The sequence below is a fragment of the Mauremys reevesii genome, linkage group 1 (assembly GCF_016161935.1).
Source record: "Mauremys reevesii isolate NIE-2019 linkage group 1, ASM1616193v1, whole genome shotgun sequence".
Taxonomy (NCBI): domain Eukaryota; kingdom Metazoa; phylum Chordata; order Testudines; family Geoemydidae; genus Mauremys; species Mauremys reevesii.
This window is the reverse complement of record NC_052623.1, coordinates 67,800,859-67,823,394: the sequence shown is the minus strand read 5'-3', so window position 1 is coordinate 67,823,394 and position 22,536 is coordinate 67,800,859. Positions and strand designations below refer to the sequence as shown.

Below are 22,536 nucleotides of genomic sequence, written 5' to 3'. Positions count from 1 at the left end.
TTTAAATATTTTTATCCATTTAATTGGCCGGTTTCAGTTCTTGGCTCATAGAACAGGAATTACTTATGAAGTTAGCAGTGACTTTAACAACTTCAGGATTTCTTTGGGGGAGGGAAACCACAATTATCAATGGTTTAAAAAAATTCAGGTATAATTATTTTCATTGCTGCTACCACTTCAATTTTGTCCCTGTTAGCAGCTAATATCTGAAGATTAATACATATGCTATTTGGAAGATCAGATTACAAACTTTCAGTGGTGCATGCAGCATGAAGTGTGAGCTCTAACAGTCCTCAAGATCCTGGCTTTTAAATCATGTTAGAGTTCAAGTGTATGAACATAGGCATCAACTCCACCCCTGGAGCACCCATGGGGAAAAATTAGTGGGTGCTCTGCACCCACTGGCAGCCAAGCTCCCCCCGCCTCGCCTCACCTCCCCCCCACTCCTCATCCTCCCTCCCACTGCCCTGCCGCCTAACAGCTGTTTGGCGGCGCTTAGGACTTTCTGGGAGAGTGGGGGAGGAGTGGGGATGTGGTGCGCTCAGAGGAGGAGGCGGGGCAGGGGCAGGGACTTGGGGGAAGATGGTGGAATGAGGGCTGGGTGGTGCAGGGGCGGGGTCAGGGCTTGTGAGTGTTGAGCACCCCCCGGGAACAGGGGAAGTTGGCACATATATGTGTGCACAGGGGAAGAAATGAGACAGGGACATGGACATGATGTGAATTTTCATGTACTTTGAACTGTTATGGCTAGAAACAGATGCTAGTTATCCTTAGAAACCTGGAATTCTTAGTCCTTCTAGTTCACAATATATCTAACAGTAACAATAAAAGTAGACACTGTTTTTTTCAGAAAAGTGCCATTTTGACCATGGTCCAGGCCTTGAAGTCCTATACCTCAGGCTGATATAACTCACATCTTTCAGTATCCAATAGGAGTCTGAGGATATATGTACATTTCCAACTGTGAGACTTTTCCACTAGTAGTGACCATGTGGAAACCTCTTTCAAAGTGTTGTGGGGAGTGCAAGCACCCTCATGTGACACTAAGTGCATTCTCCAGTTACCTTAGTTCCCTTGCTCCCTCTTTAGCAAACACAAAGGGCCCTCTCTCCTAGCTGTCAGACTTCTAAACTTTAATATGGAAATATTTTCTCAAATAAATAGTCCTTAGATCAGTAGTATAGTTTAGGTATAGAGAGAGCTTAAATTCCCTTTTTCCAATCTCCCTCAGGATTGTTGGGAACAATACCTGGCCCTGATCCTCAAACTGGGTTTAAGAAACGTGCTGTGTCTATTCCTGAATTTGGTGTCCAGGACAGAAGTTCAATCTGCCTGTGGAGAGCACACCCAATACTAGTGCACTGTGTGACAAGTACTTGTCTCTTGAAGTTCATGGGAATGTCACATACAACTTCAAGTGCATTTCAGAGACTATGGGTAGATGGTCATGCCCCAGGTCTGAATTTAGCAGAGAGGCTAGAACAGGGGTAGCCAGTTTGAGCCTGAGAAGGAGTCAGAATTTGCCAATGTACATTGCCAAAGAGCCACAGTAATATGTAATGATTGGGGGGAGGGGGTGCGCATGCGCACACATCATATAATTTGATCATGTGTATTTTATACATACATAGTTGATAATAATAAAAACTTATCCTTTTATTTAGTGGGACTTCTGGCAATCCTTGCTTTCAACAATTCCTTTAAAGTTTGGTTTGTGTTTACTTGTGCTCACAGTTCTCTTAAGTGGCTGTCTGTCAAAATGGATTGGTGCTTGGACATGTTTTGAGTGTTGAGAAAACAGACTCACAAAGATAGGTTGAGGCAAACATTGAGATTAATTTTAGGGCTGCACCTCTGATGTTGGGGTATTTGTCCTTTGGTACAGATTTCCAGAAAGTAAGGATCCCCCTGTGTCTTCTGAACAGATTTCACTCTCTCATCTTCCAAAAGTTCTGTTTCCATCTGGGAAGTTGCTTCATCAGTGACTAAAGGGGGTTCAGACAGTCGGCTTCAGATTTTTTAGACAAGGGAAATGCGGTGGATCTCATATATCTGGATTTCAGTAAGGCGTTTGATACGGTACCGCATGAAGAATTACTGGTTAAATTGGAAAAGATGGAGATCGAAGTGAAAATCCAGAGGTGGATAAGGAGCTGGTTAAAGGGGAGACTGCAGAGGGTAGTATTGAAGGGGGAACTGTCCGGTTGGAGGGGGGTTACCAGTGGAGTTCCTCAAGGCTCGGTTTTGGGTCCGATTTTATTCAATCTATTTATTGCTGACCTGGGAACCAAGAGTAGGAGTGGGCTGATAAAGTTTGCGGATGACACCAAGTTGGGGGGTATTGTCAATTCGGAAGAGGATCGGGATATTCTCCAGGGAGATTTGGATGACCTTGTAAACTGGAGTATTAGTAACAGGATGAAATTCAATAGTGAGAAGTGTAAGGTTATGCATTTAGGGATGTCTAACAAGAACTTTAGTTATAAGCTGGGACGCACCAGTTGGAAGTAACGGAGGAGGAGAAGGACCTAGGAGTCCTGGTTGATCGCAAGATGACTATGAGTAGGCAATGTGATGTGGTTAAAAAAGCTAATGCGGTCTTGGGTTGCATTAGGCGAGGTATTTCTAGTAGGGATAAGGAGGTGCTAGTCCCGTTATATAAGGCGCTGGTGAGACCTCATTTGGAGTATTGTGTGCAGTTTTGGTCTCCCATGTTTAAGAAGGATGAATTCAAACTAGAACAGGTACAAAGAAGGGCCACTAGAATGATCCGAGGAATGGAAGGCCTTTCGTATGAAAGGAGACTTGAGGAGCTCGGTTTGTTTTCCTTAACCAAAAGAAGGATGAGAGGAGATATGATTACACTCTTTAAATATATCAGAGGGATAAATACCAGGGAAGGAGAAGAATTATTTCAGCTCAGTGCTAATGTGGACACGAGGACGAACGGATATAAACTGTCAGTCAGGAAATTCAGGCTTGAAATTAGACGAAGGTTCCTAACCATCAGGGGAGTGCAATACTGGAACAGTCTACCGAGGGAAACAGTGGGGGCGAAGGACCTCCACGACTTTAAGATTAAGCTAGATAAGTTTATGGAGGGGATGGTATGATAGGATAACGGGCTTAGTCAATAGGTCAATTATGTGCCTGGTATGATGTAACCTTTTCCAGAGGGTTTGGCTGGAGAGTCTTGCCCGCATGCTCGGGGTTCAGCTGACCGCCATATTTGGGGTCGGGAAGGAATTTTCCTCCAGGGAAGATTGGCTATGGCCCTGGAGGTTTTTCGCCTTCCTCCGAAGCATGGGGCAGGGTTCACTTGCTAAGGAGTGGGTGGATCGGCTTATGTGGCCTGCATCTTGCAGGAGGTCAGACTAGATGATCATAATGGTCCCTTCTGATCTTGAATTCTATGATTCTATGATTCTATGATTCAGCAGTAAAAGGGTCAATCAGAAATGTGAATTGAGGTCTTTTCTACTGCAAATCTTGGAATCTTTCTGTAACAGGGTTGGGACTCACCACTTCAGTGCCTCCTGCTGGTGACTCCGGGAATTAGCTCAGTCGAGTGGAGCGCCCTCTCCTGGTGGTGTCCTGCCCATTGTCTTGCCCTTGGTTGGCGTCTGAGCCCGCATCGCTCTCCAGCTCACGGCGTCCTCTTCTGGACCATTGCCCTCCGGCAGTGCCCCTTAGTCCATCCACACCGGGATGTGTGTGTGTGTGAGATCAGCAGTCTCTCTCCGCCCCAGCCACCATGTACAACCACATACCATAAAGTCTAATCCCTCCAGTCAGGGATCTGGCGTAGTCAGTGATGGCTGCTCCCCCTGGCTGATGGGAGGAAGGGGGGGACCCAGGCCCGCACACTACTCTGGGTCCCAGCCCAGGGACCCTCTAGTGGCAGCTATCCTGCCCTCCTTCTCTCCCTCCGTCTGTCCACGTCCCGGGGCCTCTTCCCCTTCGGCCCCTTGCACTGGCTAGGCCCTTCCCCTCAGGGCCTGCAGCCTGGCAGACACTGGGCTGGGGTTCCCTTCTGCTCCCCTGGGCCTGCCCAGCACTGCACTGTCCCAGGTGCTAGTCTCCCAACTCTGGAGACAGACCTTCCCCTCCCGAAGGCCTAGGACAAACTCCCTGCTGCTGTTGTGGGCAGCCTTTATATATGGCTGAGCCTGGCCCTGATTGGCTGTCTCCAATCTGGGCCCTGATTGGCTCCCAATAAGCCCTTCTTTTATTGGCTGTTCATCTGCACAGGCCCACTGGCTTGCCGCAGCCTAAATTCTCAGGGAGTGGGGCAGGCGCCCCACTACACATTCCTAAAAACTATCCTTAAGATCTTTAATCACGCTCACATATCTAGTTGTGCTCATTTTAGGGGTTCTGATGCATCTTCTTTTGATCTGGCTTGAAGTTGTGACGTTGCGGGAAAGCATCAGCTCTCCCTCAAGCATTTGTCTGTGAAACAACTGCAGTTTGTTCATGAACTCAAATTCACTTTGCACTAGATCAGACAGCAATTGGAATTTTCCTTGTAAGTCCACTCTTAGTTTATCCAAATGCACAGCGTCTCTGCAAGAAATGCCAAATCTAGAACCCACCCAGGATCTGTAAGCTCGGAGTGTATTCTGTTCTCCTCCATAAATAATGTTACTAGTTCCAGGAGCTTGAAAAAATGGGAAATAACTTTACCTCTCAAGAGCCATCAAACTGCGCAGTGAAATGGCAAATAGAGGGAATAATCTCCATTCAGTTCTTCAATTAGATTTTGAAATTCTGTGATTGAATGTGTTTGAATTTGATTCGCTCAATGTGCAAGACAAGTTTCATGACGTGATCAAATTTGAGATTTTTTTAAAATACCAGTTGCTCCCAATGAATAATACAGAATTCCACCAGGAGTAACATTTGCACTAATGTAGGTCTGTGGTGAAAGAAATTGGAGGCATCTAGATATTGAGAATGATCTTAACCATAATTAACCTCTAACTCCACAGGGATATATTGACATGGGATGATGCATTCTTGAGGATACCCTGTATCAATGTTTCTTTAATTGAAGCTGGTAGCCTGCCTTCTTTAAGGGAAGCATTGACAATCCCCATTATCAGTAGGTCCATTACATCTCCACTGACCATCAGTCATGGCCCAAGTTGCAGCACAAAGTAAAGCATTTGTTTCCTCCTCCTAAGATGTTGCCCTGCCTTTACAAATGGAGACAGTTAGATCCAAATCTGTACATTCTTTGTCACTAAATCACAATTTCCTCCAAACAAAGTACTCAAATCATTCACCAAGTAGAAATAGCTTTTGGCTATCTATGACATGAAACAATTCTGCAGATTAAAATTTGGCAGATGTTACTGTGGAGTAAACAAATCTGTCCTTCCACATAGTAAGTCTTGGGTGCATTGGGGTAACTTCAATCAGAACTGGTTTTATTCTCCTGCTGTTCAGGATCTTGTACAAGGTGGACATGCTATATTCAATCCAATTTTAAGGGAGAGAGACTTGTACTTCTGGTGAGACACTCTCTCTCCCCCCCCCCCCCCCCACCCCCTGTTCATGTTCCACTGAATATGGATGTTAACAGCAGGATGCCATGCAGTTTTGTACCACTGGTTTTTGATAGCCCAATCTTAATTTAATCAAATCCTAAATGGTGGACTTGGACTTTGGTAATCAATATGAACTGAAGACTGAAATTCTTGTTTTCTGATACTCCAGGCTTTTGAGAGATGATAATTATAGGTAAAATCAGTGGAACTGAAATCAGGCACAGGGTGTTTGTTTCAAATGCCTGAATCTCTTCCTGCTTTGTTTCTGTGGGAGTGTGCAGGGGGAAAACATTCCCCAAACGTAGCAGTATTGTTCTACCACCTTGAGGTGACCAATGGGATGCATTTCCAGGATATGCAACAGTGGTAGTTTTCAGGCCGTAACTATCCCACTCAACGGTTGTCCCTGATCCCAGCATCCCTGCAGAGAGAACTCCTCTCCTCCTCCCCCCTCCCCCTGGATCCCTGTGCATCTTCCCAGGAAATAAAATGAAGGTACATGCCCACACAATCATGATTCTGCCTGTTCTGTGTTGCTTCAGTACACCCATAGTTGCCCTCTGCCTCTGCATTTTTCTGATCAGGAGCTACTTACACCTGTCTTACGCTTAAATAATTAGCCTACTCCACAGAATGAATACCATAGCTACTAAATTTTACAGCCTCTTTGCCCTTATGCGTATGATGCCTCTTAGCATTATACTTTCACTTGCCCATCCTTAAGCAGACAACACTCATCTCTAACCCATCTGTCTACAGTCCCCATGGCAAGAAGACCCCTGTTGGCCCGCTACTGGCATAACAAACATCATAGCATTGAAATGAGACATATTGGCTCTCTCATGGTATACGTGCAGCTTTTTCCTTTGGTCTCTCACCTGGGGTTCAGGAGAAAAGCTCAGTGTCCTCCAGAGAGGCATAGTCTCTCCATATTACCTCACATCACAGTGCTGTTCAGAAGACCTGTGATTAGCTAATGCCTCTACCATTCGGCATAACTCCACCTAACACACTGGATGCAGCTGCAGTAATTCTTGGTAGTTATTGCCTGCTCTAAGAGGGCAGAGTTAAGGTTGCATCACCATCTATATTTGAACTCTGTTTCCTGGCTTTCAGAAGTTTGTGTTTTGATTAACTAAGTGTTCTAAAAGGGCACAAGATACTACTAGGTAGCATTAACTCTGTGTTAATGATGGTTTTTTGTCAGGGAATAATTGGGAATCTATATACTCTGTTCCACATGAAAATCCATCCACACTCCTACTTGCCGTTCCTGTACCCATGGGAATACTGTAGCTACACCCTATCATATTACTTTCCAAAAATCTATTTTATATTTTGGCAGCACCCATAATGAAACGCAGTAGCCAAACACACATGAAGGCACTTCCCTGACTATCTAAGAGAAACAACATACAAAGTGTCATGGGAGCAGAATTAAATAGAGTTTTAATTAGTGGTCTGATCGGTGTTTTGTCACTGAAGGATCTGATGAATTATTTTGTATTAGTCTATTTTGATGGACTACTCCTGTTTTAAAAACACTTGCAGTAGTATAATCTGAGCCTCTTTTTTTTTTCTAGAAATGTTACGAACAAAAACAATACAAAAATGGGCTCAAATTTTGCAAGATGATCCTCTCCAACCCGAAGTTTGCTGAACATGGAGGTAATTGCATGGCTTGAAAGACTTATTCTTTTTTTCCCCTGCTGTAAGTTATAACATCACTGCTTGTATTTAGTTGTATTCCTTAATTAAGCATTGTATTACTGATACCATGAATTATAACATGAAAGGCGGAACCTAAAAGTCCATGTTTTGGCATGCATTGTAGAAACTAGAAGTGGAGATGATATGTTGGTTCATCTGCTCCATGCCTGTCATAGCTCAATAATTCCACACAGTAGGAAAATTCTGTAATTGTAGGTGTGGTACATGATGGAACTTTTCCTGTTTGCCTTGAGAAAGATCACTGTTCTTTTCTTCTCTCTCTTCCCTTCCCCACCCTCCCGACTCCCTAAAATTCAACGTAACTTTTCCTTTTCTTCATTTTAGGCTATTAGTACTGTTATGTGGGTGGGTTTAAATACATTTTTTTAAGTACCAACACCCTTCAATATGTTGTGTGTCCCAGTGTCTTTGCGTAAATATGTATATTTTTAATTTTCCATCATCTCAGCTCCTTCTACTGATACATTTTGTTCCCTGAACTCCCTCAAATATGACAGCATCTTCCATGTAACTTGGTGTGCAGGCCTAAATGCATTATTCCTGTCTCAGTCACAGCAAAGCTTTACAGAGAGATCTGTTGTCTTCCCAGCTCCATGGCATGATGCATTTGTATTTGAAGCACAAAATCACACTTGTCTTTTATAGTTATCTCTCATTATAAATTTTTTTCTTTATTTCCTGTCCAATGGTTGCCACTCTAGGTCTCTCTTCTTACTGGTTCTCATGTTTCTTCTTTTCACTGCTTGTAATTTTCATTGTCCTAGAACAGTGGTCTTCAACCTCTGGTCCATGGACCCCTGGAAGTTGCAGACTATGTTGAGCAAAAAGTTATCGTTACCACAGAATGGCGGTTCTTCTTTGAGTACTTGCACATGTCCATTCCAATGTAGGGGTGTGTGTGCCCTGAGCACAGTTACTGGAAACATTTCTCTTCGTGGGATCTGATGGGTTGGCTTTGGCACCCTCTGAGGCTGCACATCCATAGCGCCCGTATAAAGGGCACTGCTGACCCCATGCCCCCCCAGTTCCTTCTTACCGCCCGGGACGGGCACTGGAAATAGTCTATGCTGGCACTTGCAATAGTCTATGCTGGCACTTGCAAGTCTTCCTCTGAGGACTTTTTCTCTGTATTTCTGTGCATAATTCTTGTTCGTAGTTGGTTAAGTTTCTTTTAGAGTTAGTTTCTTCCATTATCAGCAGTGTTTCCTCCACTCTGGTACCAAGGCCTGCTTCAGTTACCGGGCTTCAAGCCATATGCCTCCTGCAGAAAGGCTACATCTCTGAATGACCCGCAGTCCGGTTGCCTTAAGTGCTTGGTGGAAACTTGCATTTGGAAGCACTGCAAGATTGGCAGGGACTTCAAACCTCATACTAAAAAGGAGCAGGATACTAGGCTGAAGTCCATCTTGATGGAAGCAGCACTCAGACCTCCCTCGGACCTGGACCATTCAGACTCCGCACTGAGCACCTTGGTGTCAGTGAGGTGCATACCTGCCACTGTCTGGGAATCATGGCACTGTTCACCATCTCCAGTGCCAAGGAAAAAAACCAAAGACAATGCCTGCCATGTGAAGATGGCCAGGCATGGAAACTAGTGCAAAGTGCAACCCACGTTGGACCCCTCCAGGGCTCCAGCAGCTCAGTTGGCACAGTTAACTCCAGCCCCTTTGCAGGTGCTGTTGAGCCCAGCGCTGGACAATCCATCTGAACCAGAGGGGAAGCATGGTACTGGCACTTTGGCGGTGCCACCCATGCCAGAGGCTTTTGCTGAGGCTAGAGACCTACTCTCACTATTGGTGCTGGTGTCACTGGTAGTACAGCAGTCAGTGGTGTCTGTACTAGGGTGCAGAAGAGACTGTGGCTATCATTTGCAGCTTGATACCGAGGCCCTTGGTACCATCTAAAGGGAAGCTGGCCATGATGGCCCCGTCCTGATCTTCCCCTGCTGGCATTGGTCACTGGCACTGGTAGGAACCACTCCTTCATGGTCTCCAGACAGACTCCTTCTCCTCAGAGTCAGAGGTTGGGTTGTATGTCTCCTGCTCCAGGAGCCAGCCCCGGTATGCAGGTTGTCACTACCTGGTGATGGGCCAGGACATGCTGTCAACTGCTTGGCCTTCTAGCCAGTAGCAGGTGGCTGTGCAGTGGCCTTTCTGGAACCCATGGACATTTTCCCCAATGCAGGGTCCTTGGTCAAGGCACTTCTATTTGTTGGCCTCTGAGGGAAGAGTGCTGCCGCTTGTTTAATCAGAGCCTGATCCAGGCTCTGGTACTGAGGCTGGTGCTGAGTACCAGGAGCCAATGCCACAGGACCTGGCCTGTGCTGAAAGCTAGGATCAGTGCCTCCTGCTAGTTCAGGCTGCTTCCTCATCTTCCCCTGATGAGGCCGTGGCAGGAGCAGACTTATCGCCCTCCCATGACAACTGAGGCCCATCAGGAGCGTCTCAAAAGAGTGGCTCAAAACCTGGGCATTCAGGCAGAGGAAGTTAAGCAGTCCTCTCACTCTTTGGTGGACATCTTGACTGTGGCGGGCCTGTCAAGAATGGCCCTTCCTCTCAACAAGGCCATCATGGACCCAATAAAGGCCCTGTGGCAGACCCCGGCGTGCCTACCTCCCATGGCCAAGAGGGCCAAGAAGAAGTATTTTGTCCCAGCTCAGGGATATGAATTTTTGTATACTCATTTTCCCCCCTTTTCGCTCCCCGGCATGCTTGGTGGTCCCTGCTGCCAGTGAGCGAAAGCAGCAGGGGCCATAAGGGGGTGGACCTCCAAAGCAGAGGAATAGACCTGTTTGAGAGGAAGGTCTACTCGACTGGGGGTTTGCAGCTCAGTATCACTAACCAACAAGCGTTACTGAAAAGATTTGACTTTAACACATGGGACTTTGTGTTAAAGTTTAAAGATTAATTGCCCAAAGAGGCTAGAGGGGAGTTCTCTTTGGTTGAGGAGGGGAAATTGATAGCAAGGACTTCCCTGCAAACAATCCTGGATGCTGTGGATTTGGCTGCCTGGTCCATGGCCTATGCAGTGGTCATGCATAGGAGTTCTTGGCTCTGATCCTTGGGCCTCCCACATGAGGTTCAGGAGAGCCTCCAGGACCATCCCTTAGAAGAGCTAAGTGCCCTCACAGAGCAGACAGACTCCAAGCTCCATGGCCTCAAGGATTCCAGGGCTACTCTGAAGTCCCTGGGCTCATACACCTTGGTGACTTCGGGAAAGCATTATAAGCCCCAGCAATCCTCCTGATTCTTCCTTAGTCCTGCCGAGCTGGTGGATCAGAGGAAGAAGAGCAAGGGCTTCAGGTATAGGTCTTCACCCATGTCATCCTCAACATCAATGCCTGTTCCTCCCACACATTCGGGAGACTCTAAGCAGGCATTTTGATGGGGTGCTCGAGGATGCCGTACCCACCTTAGAAACCTCGGATCCAGCTTACCCTTTGTTTTGCGGACCACTTGTCCCACTTCCGCTGGGCATGGTCCCATATTACTGTGGACCGTTGGGTTCTGAGCATGGTGGAAGTGAGAGATACCATCCAATTCAATTCTTACACCCCCATCCTCCCCAGTCCCTCTTCAGGGACCCCTCTGACGAGCAACTTCTCACCCAGTCACTCTTACGGGTGTGAGCCCTGGAAAAGGATCCATAGAATCTAAGGGGTTGGGGTTCTGTTCCCATTATTTCCTAATCCCAAAAGCCAAGGGAGGTCTCAGACCCTATCTTCAAGCTGTCCCATCTTAAGCTACCTCAAGAAGCTGAAGTTCTGCCTCGTCTCCTTGGCTTCCATCATCCCCTCCCTGGGTCCAGGGGACAGATATGCCGCCCTCGATTTGAGAGACACCTGTTTTCACATTTTGATTTTTTTTCAGGGACGTAGACGGTTCCTCAGATTTGTCATGGATCACATGCATTACCAGTTCACTGTTCTCCCCTTTGGCCTGTCGGTTGCCCCATGAGTATTTACAAAGTGCATGGCAGTTGTAGTGGCCTTCTTGAGGAGGCAAGGGGCTGGTCAGAGAACAGACCAGGGCTCAAGTGGAGTCCAGCATACAACTCATCCAGTCGAACTTCCGGAATGGGGATTTACTTATAAATATGCAGAAATCCACCCTTACTCTGGTACAGAGGACAGAATTTATCGGGGCAGTGCTCGACTCTGTCCAGGCCAGAGCCTTTCTCCCAGAAGGGCGCGCTCAAGCAATTATGGTGCTCATAGTCCACTTCAAGGATCACCTGATGACGACAGCTTGGAGTTTCCTGGGTCATACGGCTGCATGTACTTATTTAAAAGCAGCAAAGAGTCCTGAGGCACCTTATAGACTAACAGACGTTTTGGAGCATGAGCTTTCGTGGGTGAATACCCACTTCGAAATATTCATCCACGAAAGCTGATGCTCCAAAATGTCTGTTAGTCTATAAGGTGCCACAAGACTCTTTGCTGCTTTTACAGATCCAGACTAACACGGCTACCCCTCTGATACTTGTACTTATTTAGTGCAGTATCCGAGACTACACTTTAGACCACTCCAGGCGTCCCTGGCTTCAGTGTAGTTACTAAACCGCCACCATGTGTGCATGATTCTTATGATTCTTTCCCCGGTTCTTGCCTCACTCAATTGGTGAAGGACCCAATGATAGTTTGTGGGGGCATCCTATTCTCACAGTTCTGCCCATCGCTGTCCCCAGTCTCAGATGCATCAGCACTAGGCTGGGGAGCTCACTTGGGTCCTCTCAGAACTCAAGGCCTTTGGTCCCGGGAAGAGCTGTCTCTACACATCACTGTCAAGGAGCTCAGGACAGTCCACCTAGCTTGTCAGGCATTTCAGCCTCATGTTACAGGCACAAATGTATCTGTTCTAACGTACAACATGACAGCCATGTCCTAAATCCCTGCTCTATATCATGATATAGAGCAGGGAGGAGCCTGTGTTGGGAGGCTGTTCAGTTGTGGGATCTTTGCTTTAGCCCACTTGGTTCACCTAGAGGCCTCCTACATACTAGAAGCACAAAAGGAGTTAGCAGATCACCTCAGCAGATCCTTTTCAGATTGGCATGAATGGACCCTTCACCTAGATGTCATGAAGCTTGTTTTCCAGCAGTCAGGGGCTCCCTAGATCAGTTTGTGACAAGACACAACAGGAAGTGTCACTAGTTCTGCTTTCTGGGTTATAGCTTCGGGTCACACTCAGATGCTTTTGTTCTTCCATGGATGGGTCACCCTCCTATTCTGCTTGTGCACAAGGTCCTGCTGAAGATCAAGCTGGACTGAGCGTGGGTCATTCTGATAGCTCTGGCTTGGCCCCAACAGCATTGGTTCGCCACTTTGCTGGACCTCTCAGTAGTGTTACCAGTCCCACTGATCTGAGGACCATAGTCATTGTCTGCTCCACCTGAACCTTGGATCCCTCTACCTGATGGCCCAGAAGTCCATGGCTAAACTTTGCAGAACTAGCCTGTTTGGAGCAGGTCCATGACATTCTGTAAGGAAGCAGAAAGCCCTCTGCCAGGGCAGCTTAACTGGCAAAATGGAAGCGGTTCTCTATCTCATCTTCCCAGAAGTGTTTCATCTACGCGATTGTCACTGTCGTTCAAACAGCAAGGTTTAACCGTGTCATCCATTAGAGTCCACCTGGCAGCGGTCTCTACTTTTCATCCTTGGGTGAATGGCCAATCAATTTTTTTCAAAGAATATCTCTAACCATTTCCTTTAGGGCCTTGAGAAGTTGTATCCCCAGGTACAACAGCTGGTCCTGCTCTGGGATCTTGACCTGGTTTTATCTAAGCTTACGAGCCCCTCGTTTGAGCTGCTGGCATCTTGCTTGCTGCTATACCTCTCCTGGAAGGTGGCCGCCTTAGTGGCCATTACTTCGACCAGAAAGGTTTCGGAAACCTGTACCCGCTCTTTGGAGCCACCATACATGGTATTCTTTAAGGATAAGGTGCAGTTGTGTTCTCACCCAGCTTTCCTTCCACATGGCGCCAGAGCTGACCTGATGGATACTACTGAGGGAAAATTTTCTGGCAACTGTGCTTGGAGTGCGCACGCACCTACATTGGAATGGACATATGCAACACATCTTGAAGAGCAACTGTTACAGAAGGTAAGTAACTGGGGTTTTTTCCCCCAGCCTGTGGTCCGTGAACCTGGAGGTTCACAGACTAAGACTTTCAAAGGTCTCTGCACCTCCATTTGAAATTTTTTTAGGTGTCTGCAAATGAAAAAAGGTTGAAAACCGCTATTCTAGAGCAGTACAATTGTCTCCATAGGTCATAAAGGTCTTCCAGCCAAGGTGGATAAAAATCAACAATTTAAAAAAAAGATTTTTATTTAAATCAGATTTTTTGATAGGTTTTTCCTCAGGAAGCATTTTATCTAAAGATACGTTATAGCTCAACGATATCTCATCATGGAATAGAGATTATAAATTCTAATTCTGTAGTATCAGACAATATATTCATGTAATGTTTAAGGAAAGTTTTGTAAATTAGTTTCAATAGTTCATGGATTAGGGACCCAATCTTATGGGGTTCCAGGGGCTTCTGTATAGATTTGGGTAAATCTTTCAATCTACTCAATGGGACACAGTGCTCAGAGGTGCTTAGTTTTGCAGTTCTCAAACTGTGGATTTGTGTCTTCAGATAACATGCTTGTTAACAGCAAAAATGTTTTTAAATAAATAATATATTGAGGTGAGAAATAACCAACCTCAACCCTATTGTCCCTCTGCAAATTTGTGTACAAAGTCAATCCTTTACCTCTCTCTAAAAGTATAAAGTTTCAAAAAGTTCAATGAATAGAAGATTGTTGGGGGCGGAATAAATTTGGACAAGGAGAAGTCTGGAGATAAATGTGAGAAGGGAGGGACAGGCAGTAGAAACAAAAGTGAAACTGTTTGAGCAGCATATTTTAGAAGTCTTGAGGTCTTTCTGAGTGTAGCCTTCATTGATTTGAGATCTACCATACCATTTTCTCACTAGAAGGGAAAACCTGTAATTGCAGCAGGCCACAAAAGAGACCCAGTTTGGGAATAAGAATCATTCAAGAAATATGTTTGCTGATGTTTTAAAGAAAGTCACACCAGAGAAGTAATGGAAATCACTTAAGCACTTAGATTCAGAGACTGTTGAAGTGATAATCTCACTTTTAACAGCAGTAGCTTCTTTTGCTGGTGTAGAAAGAATATTTTCTTCCTTTGTTCATAATCTGGAAAAGAAAAACAAGCTTCCCTACTTTTTTCAGGTCCCAAATGATTTGTCAATTTGGAATGAATTAGTCCAAACAGGAAAATGAAGGTGAAGACGACTAAGTTAGCTGCAGAAGCCAATATTTTAAGTTTCTCATGTTGACCTAGTTGACAGAGTTTTTAATTTTTGTTTTTTAAAAACAAAATTCATTAACTATTTTAGTTAAACAATTTTGACAGAAACAAACTTGATTTTAAAAAACGTGATATTTAACTAAATTAAAAAATTCATATATTTGTCTTGTTAAAATGTTATGTTTGCTGTTGAAGAAAAATTCAGAATACATAACGTTATTGTTTTATTTAACTAAAACAACTTAATTGTCTGTCTGGTGGTGATCTTCTCCTAATTCTGATATAGCCGTAAAACGAATCTGAAAAGTTTTCAAAATAAATCACTTTAAAAATGTATAGTGTGTACCTTCTAAAAATGAAACCTCCATTTATTTCTTAGTTGTGAAGAATATGTATTAAGGTTATAACAACCAACAAGAATGCACTTTTATGTAGAAATCCATGATTAAATTGAGTCTTCCTGACTAGTGAGTTAAATCACGTTTTAAATGAAATCCACCCTGCTTCCAGCTTCTGATCCGATGCTTTAATCATAAGACCATTCTTCTTGCCCTAATTATCTAGAGCATAAATACATTACTATAACCTCTTGTAAAAATTGTTTCAGGTCACGTAATCTTAACTGCATCAAAGCAAGTCAAATGCCTTCTTGTTTGCTTCCAGAAGGACAAATAGAAAATACAAAGCAGCCAGGAATCAAATCACTTCTGTAATGCTGCGCTGAGCACTGTTAAGCTTCTGCCCTGATCTAAACTAGTCTCAGTGCACTGATTAACTTCTTAATTAAATGCAAGGCATCTTGCATCTGTATCACTTGTCACCTGTGACAGTCCAGAGTAATGAGCAGCTATGTCACCCTTGCCCTGCAGGCTCCGATGCCTCACAATGCCTTGCTGAAGGAGCTCTTCTTCTTCTCCTCCCCCACACCCCCTTCCAGCATGCAAGCCACGTGCTGAGTGTGTGCAAGTGCAGCCTGTCAGCCACATGTTACATATTTATTTAGTACATATTTTCTTGATTACATGCTGGCTCCCACCAGCTTTTGTTATACTGCAGGGTGATTCCAGCGTACCCCCAGTCTTAGATTTCCCCCCTAGAAATGTATGTGCTGTACAGCCCAGCCCTCTCCTGGACAATACAAGCTGTAGCCTTGATCACCTTGATCGATCGGTCTTTCAGCCCTCATATAGATTGCTCCCATCACAACACATCTTCCATTCTTCTCACATCCTGGTCTTGCTTCTCCATGAGCGGCCATGTCTTTATACAATAAAATCTTCCCATCTCTTTGGACGTCAGCTGAGTGGTCATTTCAGTTCCTGTGGGTACCACTCAGCTGCAGTCCATCGATTGTCAGTAAGCCTCGCTATAGGCCCGGCCCATCACATTTTACTATGCCTGCTCTCAGCGATGACATCCTGCACTCCACTGTATCTGATCACTTCATTGGGGACTTGGTCATGTATTGAAATTCCCAGAATTCTTCTTTCCATTGCCATCTCTGTGACAGACAGTTGCTGCTTCTCTGCCTTTGTCAGCGCCTATGTTTCATTGCTGTACAACATTGCTGGCAGTACTGTTGCACTGAAGATGCTGGTGCGTGTTGCCTTGTTGGTGGCTTTTTTTTTTTTTTTGGTTTGTTAGGTTTTTTCTTTCTTTCTCTCTCTCCTCTTTTTCGCTCCCCCACCCCCCTTTGAGGAGATTACTGATAGAATTCAGTGCGTACCAACCTGCTTTTTTTTCTTCAGGAGTTCACCTTCCTGATTGTGGTGCATGTTAATTTCTTGGCCCAAATAGACACACTGCTCAACTTCTTCTGTTTGTTCTTCTTTGTTTGGACTTTTGGCAAGGTATCAGACTGGATAAATTTAGTTTTGGAGCGGTTAATTTTCAGTCCAACTTGACTGCTTTTTTGTTGTTGTTGAGTTCTCATGGCATTTTCTGTAGTTGAATAGTATTTTTGGCAATCAACACAATATCATCTGCAAATCTGAGATGGTTTAACTGCTCTCTGTTGATGTTGATTCCACCCTTCCAATTCATCCGCCTTATTACCATTTCGAGACAGGCTGTGAAGAGTTTTGGTGAAACCGTGTCTTTTTTCACATCTTTCTTAACTGGGATGCGAAGGGGAGTATCAAATAGTTATATCTGTAGTGCAGTCAGAATTTGCATCCTTTAATAGTTTGATACAGTTTGTCGATGCCCTGCTCTGCAAAGGCTTCCCTTCGCTCTTTTCAGCCTTTCTTTCTCAGCTAATTTCACACATTGCCTCAATTTATCAGTCAAGTTTTTATAATCTTCATCACAGTTATCTATAAGACTCCAGTCTTCCTTGGAAATGTTCACTTTAAAGATTGCCTTGTCAAATATTTTTGGCCGCTGTCTCCGATTTTCTATCGTTAGTGCTTTCTTCTCCACCTTTCCGTTGAAGTTGAGATCTGCTTTGAGCAAGCAATGGTCACTACCGGTGTTTAATGGTGGTGCTACGGAGATGTCTTGTAGAATGCGCCACTTATTGATCAGAATATAGTCAATCTCCTTCTTCTTCACATTGGGCGCAATCCATGTCCACCTCCTCTTGGCTGCCTTCTTAAACCAGGTGTTACCAATGAATGTTTCTTTCGTCTCCGCCAGAGTTGCCAGTTGCTCTCCTCATGGATTTTGTTCGCCAATGCCATACTTTCCATTGAACTTTTCACCTTCTTTCCCTCTTGGCGTTGAAATCTCCCATCACAATTGTATATGTGGATTTTTGAGCAAGGGTTTCCTCAAGCTCTTGATCGAATTCTTCCACATCATCTTTGCTTGTGCTTGTGGGAACATAGAGCTGAATAATCTTGAGGGTGCTGTTCTTGTTCAGGTGGCGGTGTAGCACTCTGATGTGCTATGACTTGAATTTGCAGGAGATGATTTTTTGAACACCATTCCTTATTGATGATGAAGCCAATTCTTCCAATGGTTCTCACGCCTTTTCCTTTCCCCAACACTTTTGTCTCTCCATTTCACTTCCATCTCCTTTTTTTGTCATATTTCGCAGAGACCCAGGATGTCGCAGGCTGTCCTTGCCTTCTCCATCAGGTTGTTGATTGAATCGTCTCTCGTCAGTGTCCTGCAGTTATAGGTGCACACTGAGAGGGCAGTCCTTTATCTGGCCTCTGAGATTAACAGCCTTTCATCGACCGAACTCCTCACCACTGTCATAAAACAGATCGAGGCGTACACAAGGAGTTGGGTACCGTTTGTGTTTTTTGCCATTTTTTCATCCACCCGTTGGCTATGCGGTCAGTGGTGCATTTACGTCCTCAGCTTAGCTAGCACCCAGTCTCAAGAAGGACAGCTGTCCTCTCCCTGGGTTGGTAGGCTGACGCCTTAATGGCATGTTTGAACCTACTGAAGAATACACTCCGCTATCCTTGCTGTCAGACAAGCCAGGGTCACTGCTGCGCCACGTTGAGGTGTTGAATTAGGATTTTGCAGCAGTATACAAGCTATATACCGTCTGTTTATTTCTTTAATAGAAATAATATACACATAGCTTGCTTCCCCAATGGAGTTTCCCAGACACTTCAGTTTAAACACACTGGATTAAATAAAACAATAGAACAGCAACCCCCCAAAATAGTGCTTCACAGCAAAGAGACAAACAGGAGAACTCCAAAGGGTAAAAAAAAATCCCAACAGCAAGCACTGACAGAAGGAGCCTGAAATCAGTTTGATTACTTCCACTGCACTTAATGCTCTCTTTAGAGATTTTAAGTGAGTATAAGTAGTGAAGCATAATGGTTACAAGATAAAATGCTACTGATGCCTAACTTAACAAATTATGTTAAATTCAAAGCTAAGTTTTTACCACGTTTCCTGCAGTCTTAATGACCGAACTCTTTAGGTCAGGGCCCCTTCTCCAGTCCAACGGTTGCTTCCTTTATTCCTTCAGATGCAGTGAATTGATGGCCAGAGAGAGAGGAAGGGACCTGGGGGTGTTTGTCCCTCCTTTTTATGGTTTCAGTCCCCTGCCCCCTTTGAAAAACATTTCCAGCTAGGTACCAGGAGAGAGACAATATTTGGGGATCGTTGTTCCCTGCTGCATTCTTCTCAACAATTTTGAGCTTCCTTTGTTTTCCCTTCTAGCTTAATGACTCTGTTTACTGCTTAAATGCAAATTAAGCAGAATGGATATTCCTTTGTTTAGGACAGACTTGTTTGGCATATGTTAATACAATAGATTCTCAGGGTTACTAACACCAGAGTGATGAACTGACCAGTCAACCGCACACCTCATTTGGAACTGGAAGTATGCTTTTTGAAAGAACAGTCATAACATTTTGTTCAGAGATATGAACATTTCAGAGCTATGAACCACCTCCATCCCTGCAGTGTTCATAACTGAGGTTCTACTGTAACATCATACACTGAAATCTTAACTTCACATACAGTGTTGCCACATATATTTTATCAGGACAGGACCAGCAAATTGAGTTTTTTGTTTTGTTTTGTTTGTTTTTTTCAAATGATGCCTTAAAAGGCATACTTTTTATAAAGATGATTACAGTAGTGTGTAGATTGTGAATACAGAGTATATTCTGTCACAGTCACCATAAATGGTACGTGTACATTTTGATTTCTCACATTCACAAGTACATCATCTTTTCTACAGAGACCTTGGCTATGAAAGGACTGACCTTGAACTGTTTAGGGAAGAAAGAAGAAGCATACGAATTTGTTCGTAAAGGACTTCGTAATGACGTAAAGAGTCATGTCTGTATCCTTTCTAATGGTATAACTGGACCTTTTTTTATATTAGTTGTCTTTATTTTGCACAAATAGTTCTTATGTTAGGTATCAGAGGTCCAGGGGTTTTTTTTGTTTGTTTTTTGTTTTTTTTTTAAACTGAAGTCCATAAAGTAGCCTTTTGGTACATATTTTCTTGATTTCTTTAGAACAGACCTTATTTTATATTGTGAAAGAAAAGTAGTAGGAAATGTTTCCCCCATAAAAATTTGTCGTGTTTGCAAGGTAACTGCATTATGAAAAGGGATAGAACTTGATGGCAAAAATTCTGATTCAGGTAGATGCAGGACACTGCAAAGCTGCCCTACTCTTTGTTTAAAAACAAATAAAAATATCCTTTGTTGAATAAAATAAAAACGAGGGTTTTTTAAAATGTTTTTTCCCCATTTGGATGCCATCTCCCACTTTATTGTTAAATGTTTGCTGCAAATTGGAAGTTGTGCATACAAAATCATCAGTGCATTCTTTTAAAGGGTCATTTGCTTGTATGGTACAAGAAATCAGGATTTAGTCAATTTTTCAGTGCTACAGCAAAAGTAGACCGTACTATAAAGTAGTGGTGGTTAGAATTTGGGAGACAACTTTCTTCATGGTGAGCAAAATCTTTTTAACTGCCATAGAGTTTTAAGAATACCAGCTATCTTCTGTTTTAGAGCTTGTTCACACAGACGTAGTGTATGGTAAGCCAGGATGTGATTGTATGGCGCACTAGCATGATGTGCAGTGAAAGTTCTGTAGTGTGCTTTCATGTACAGTGTAGAACTTTTAGGGCCTTGCAGGTTACTTTTTAGTGAGCTGTATGTTCACACTCTGGCTTGACATACACGAAGTCTCTGTGTGGACAAGCTCTACCTTGTTACAGCTTGTGCATTTATTTAGATCTTTTCAGTGCTCTATCTCAGGCTTTGATATAAACAAAAGTTGGTAACAGAACAAACCTAACCAAGCTTTTGTCCAAAGATCATTAAATAAAAACCAGAAAACTGTCTACTCAAACCAGTTTTCCCCCTTCCCTATCCTAAGGGAAATCCATTTTTCACTGAAATAGGGAAATGTTATCCATAGTCACCATCAGTTGCATTGAATTTCTTCAGGCAATCTCAATATTTTTATAAACTAAGACATAAATCTTGTTCGGCTCGCACTGTATGCTACCTTTTTACCTATCCCTGCACTTTTCAACCCTCAAAGAATAAATAACAAATAGATTTGTCCTTTATTCCACTAATCATTTGTTGTAGCATGAAATAAAAACTTTTCAGTTGTATTTCTTTCAGTGTATACTTGCCATCCAGGAAATGAAATTTTATATATATATATGAGTTGAAAAATTCTAACGGAGCTTTAGTGTATGTTTTCCCTCTCCCCACAGCTCTCTTTGTTCAGAATTTTCATTCCTTGATCTTGCATTCCCAAGTCTAAAGAATTTTTGGTTCCTAAACCCAGTGAGTTTAGATTGGGGTGAGAGCAGTAACAACCACATACACTGTTGGTTACTTGCCATCTTGCCTAACCACCACTGTTAATTTGAACTGACAGAAGTTTTTATTACAGGCACTGTTGCCCATAAGTTACTGCACTTCTCTAGCTTTTCTGCTCTTCAACCTACTCCATAAAAATCTTGCTTTTTGTGTCCATTTCAGTGAATTCCTCTCCTTGCCTTTCAATCAAGTCTTTCATTTGTGTATTTCATGGACTTTGCTGCTTCAGTTTCCATTGCCTCAGGTGTGTCAGTAGGGCTTTGGTTTCTAAAATCTTTAGGGGAACTTCAGTTTCATTGCTTGGATTTTCTGTTAGGCATCAATGTTAGTTTTTTGCCTCTACGTCTTTATTTAGAACTTCAGAGGTCATCCACTGCTTCAGCCCCTCAGAAGGAAGAAAGCAGCTTTGTTCAGCAGAATTGCTTAATTCCAGCTGCTGGGGAGTCAAGGGAGCAGGGTAATGGCTATTACTTGAGCACGTGAGAGCTCTGTAGTTCTTATGTTGCAAATACATTGCTACTGCAGTAACTCTGTATGGCAAAATCTAACTCTTTCCTGGGTTTCTAGAAACTTAAATTGTCGCCAGGCCAAGAATCTAAGAGCCAGATCTAAGCACTGCCTCAGCCATTGAAGCCCAGACAGAGTAGGATTGTCATGTGCTTGTACCCTACCTTGGAGTAGCTTACTGAGAGCATGGCAGATGCCCTATATTGTTACCACAGTCTTAAGGCAGTTAAATGGATTCTTCCCAAGTCATCACTCGTTGAGTCCCCAATATCTCTCCCTACTGTACAAAAAGACCAATGGTCATGACTAGGGTGAAGACTAGAATTATGAAAGTTACTGTGCACCAGAACCCTAAGATCTCCTGTTGGGCTTGATTTTAACAAAGGGTTTACCAATCCATGTCTGAGTCTTTCTGAGGGATAGCTATCTGAGGGATAGCTCAGTGGTTTGAACATTGGCCTGCTAAACCCAGGGTTGTGAGTTCAATCCTTGAGGAGGCCACTTAGGGATCTGGGGCAAAAATTGGTCCTGCTAGTGGAGGCAGGGGGCTGGACTCGATGACCTTTCGAGGTCCCTTCCAGTCCTTCTTGAGATTGGGTGCTAGCTAAGCTGAGGACATAAACGCACACCTGACCGCATAGCCAGAGAACTCCCACCCCTTCTCAAGCAGTAGTCTGTCCTCCGCCACAAGCCATTTGGGACACCTTTTGCAATCATCAAAATGGTTAAATAAAGGTACTGCTATCTCAATCCCACAATACTTTGAACCCACAAAGGATTGTGGTATATGGTGTTCATGGGACAATTTTTGAGTTGTAGACCAACATAATTGAGAATTACTAATCTAGAGGATGCTGTATCAATGAACAGTGTCAACTTGAGAGTTCTAAAGAATCAAAACAGTTTGACAAGGTTTGTTCCTTTTATTTGCTAGGATTGTGAAGTTAATGACTGTAGTGATCATACCAGATGTAATATTTTGGATTTTTTAAGATTATTTCATAATATCATGCCTTTAGATTATTTCATAGTATCATGCCAAAGATTTTCACAGGGTAAAAGAGGAAGGGGCACTTAAGGGAGAAAAATGGAAGTCCTCACTCAAGATCACTGATGTCTCAAAGCTAGAAGAAACCTGAGGTATTACCGTGCTGA

General features: G+C 43.7%; 1 protein-coding gene across 7 annotated transcripts in view; it reads left to right on the top strand.

The window, feature by feature from the left end:
* NAA16 (N-alpha-acetyltransferase 16, NatA auxiliary subunit) overlaps positions 1-22,536 on the top strand; it is a 96,539-nt gene that overhangs the window by 11,448 nt on the left and 62,555 nt on the right. For 5 of the 7 annotated variants that reach the window (XM_039530279.1, XM_039530313.1, XM_039530319.1 and 2 more), the window contains exons 2-3: positions 7,136-7,220; positions 19,260-19,364. In XM_039530279.1, coding sequence (XP_039386213.1) covers positions 7,136-7,220; positions 19,260-19,364 — 190 coding nt within the window. Of the gene's footprint in view, positions 1-7,135; positions 7,221-19,259; positions 19,365-21,899; positions 22,522-22,536 lie in introns of those variants that run through there. The other 2 variants (XM_039530288.1, XM_039530296.1) reach the window with 2 other exon arrangements.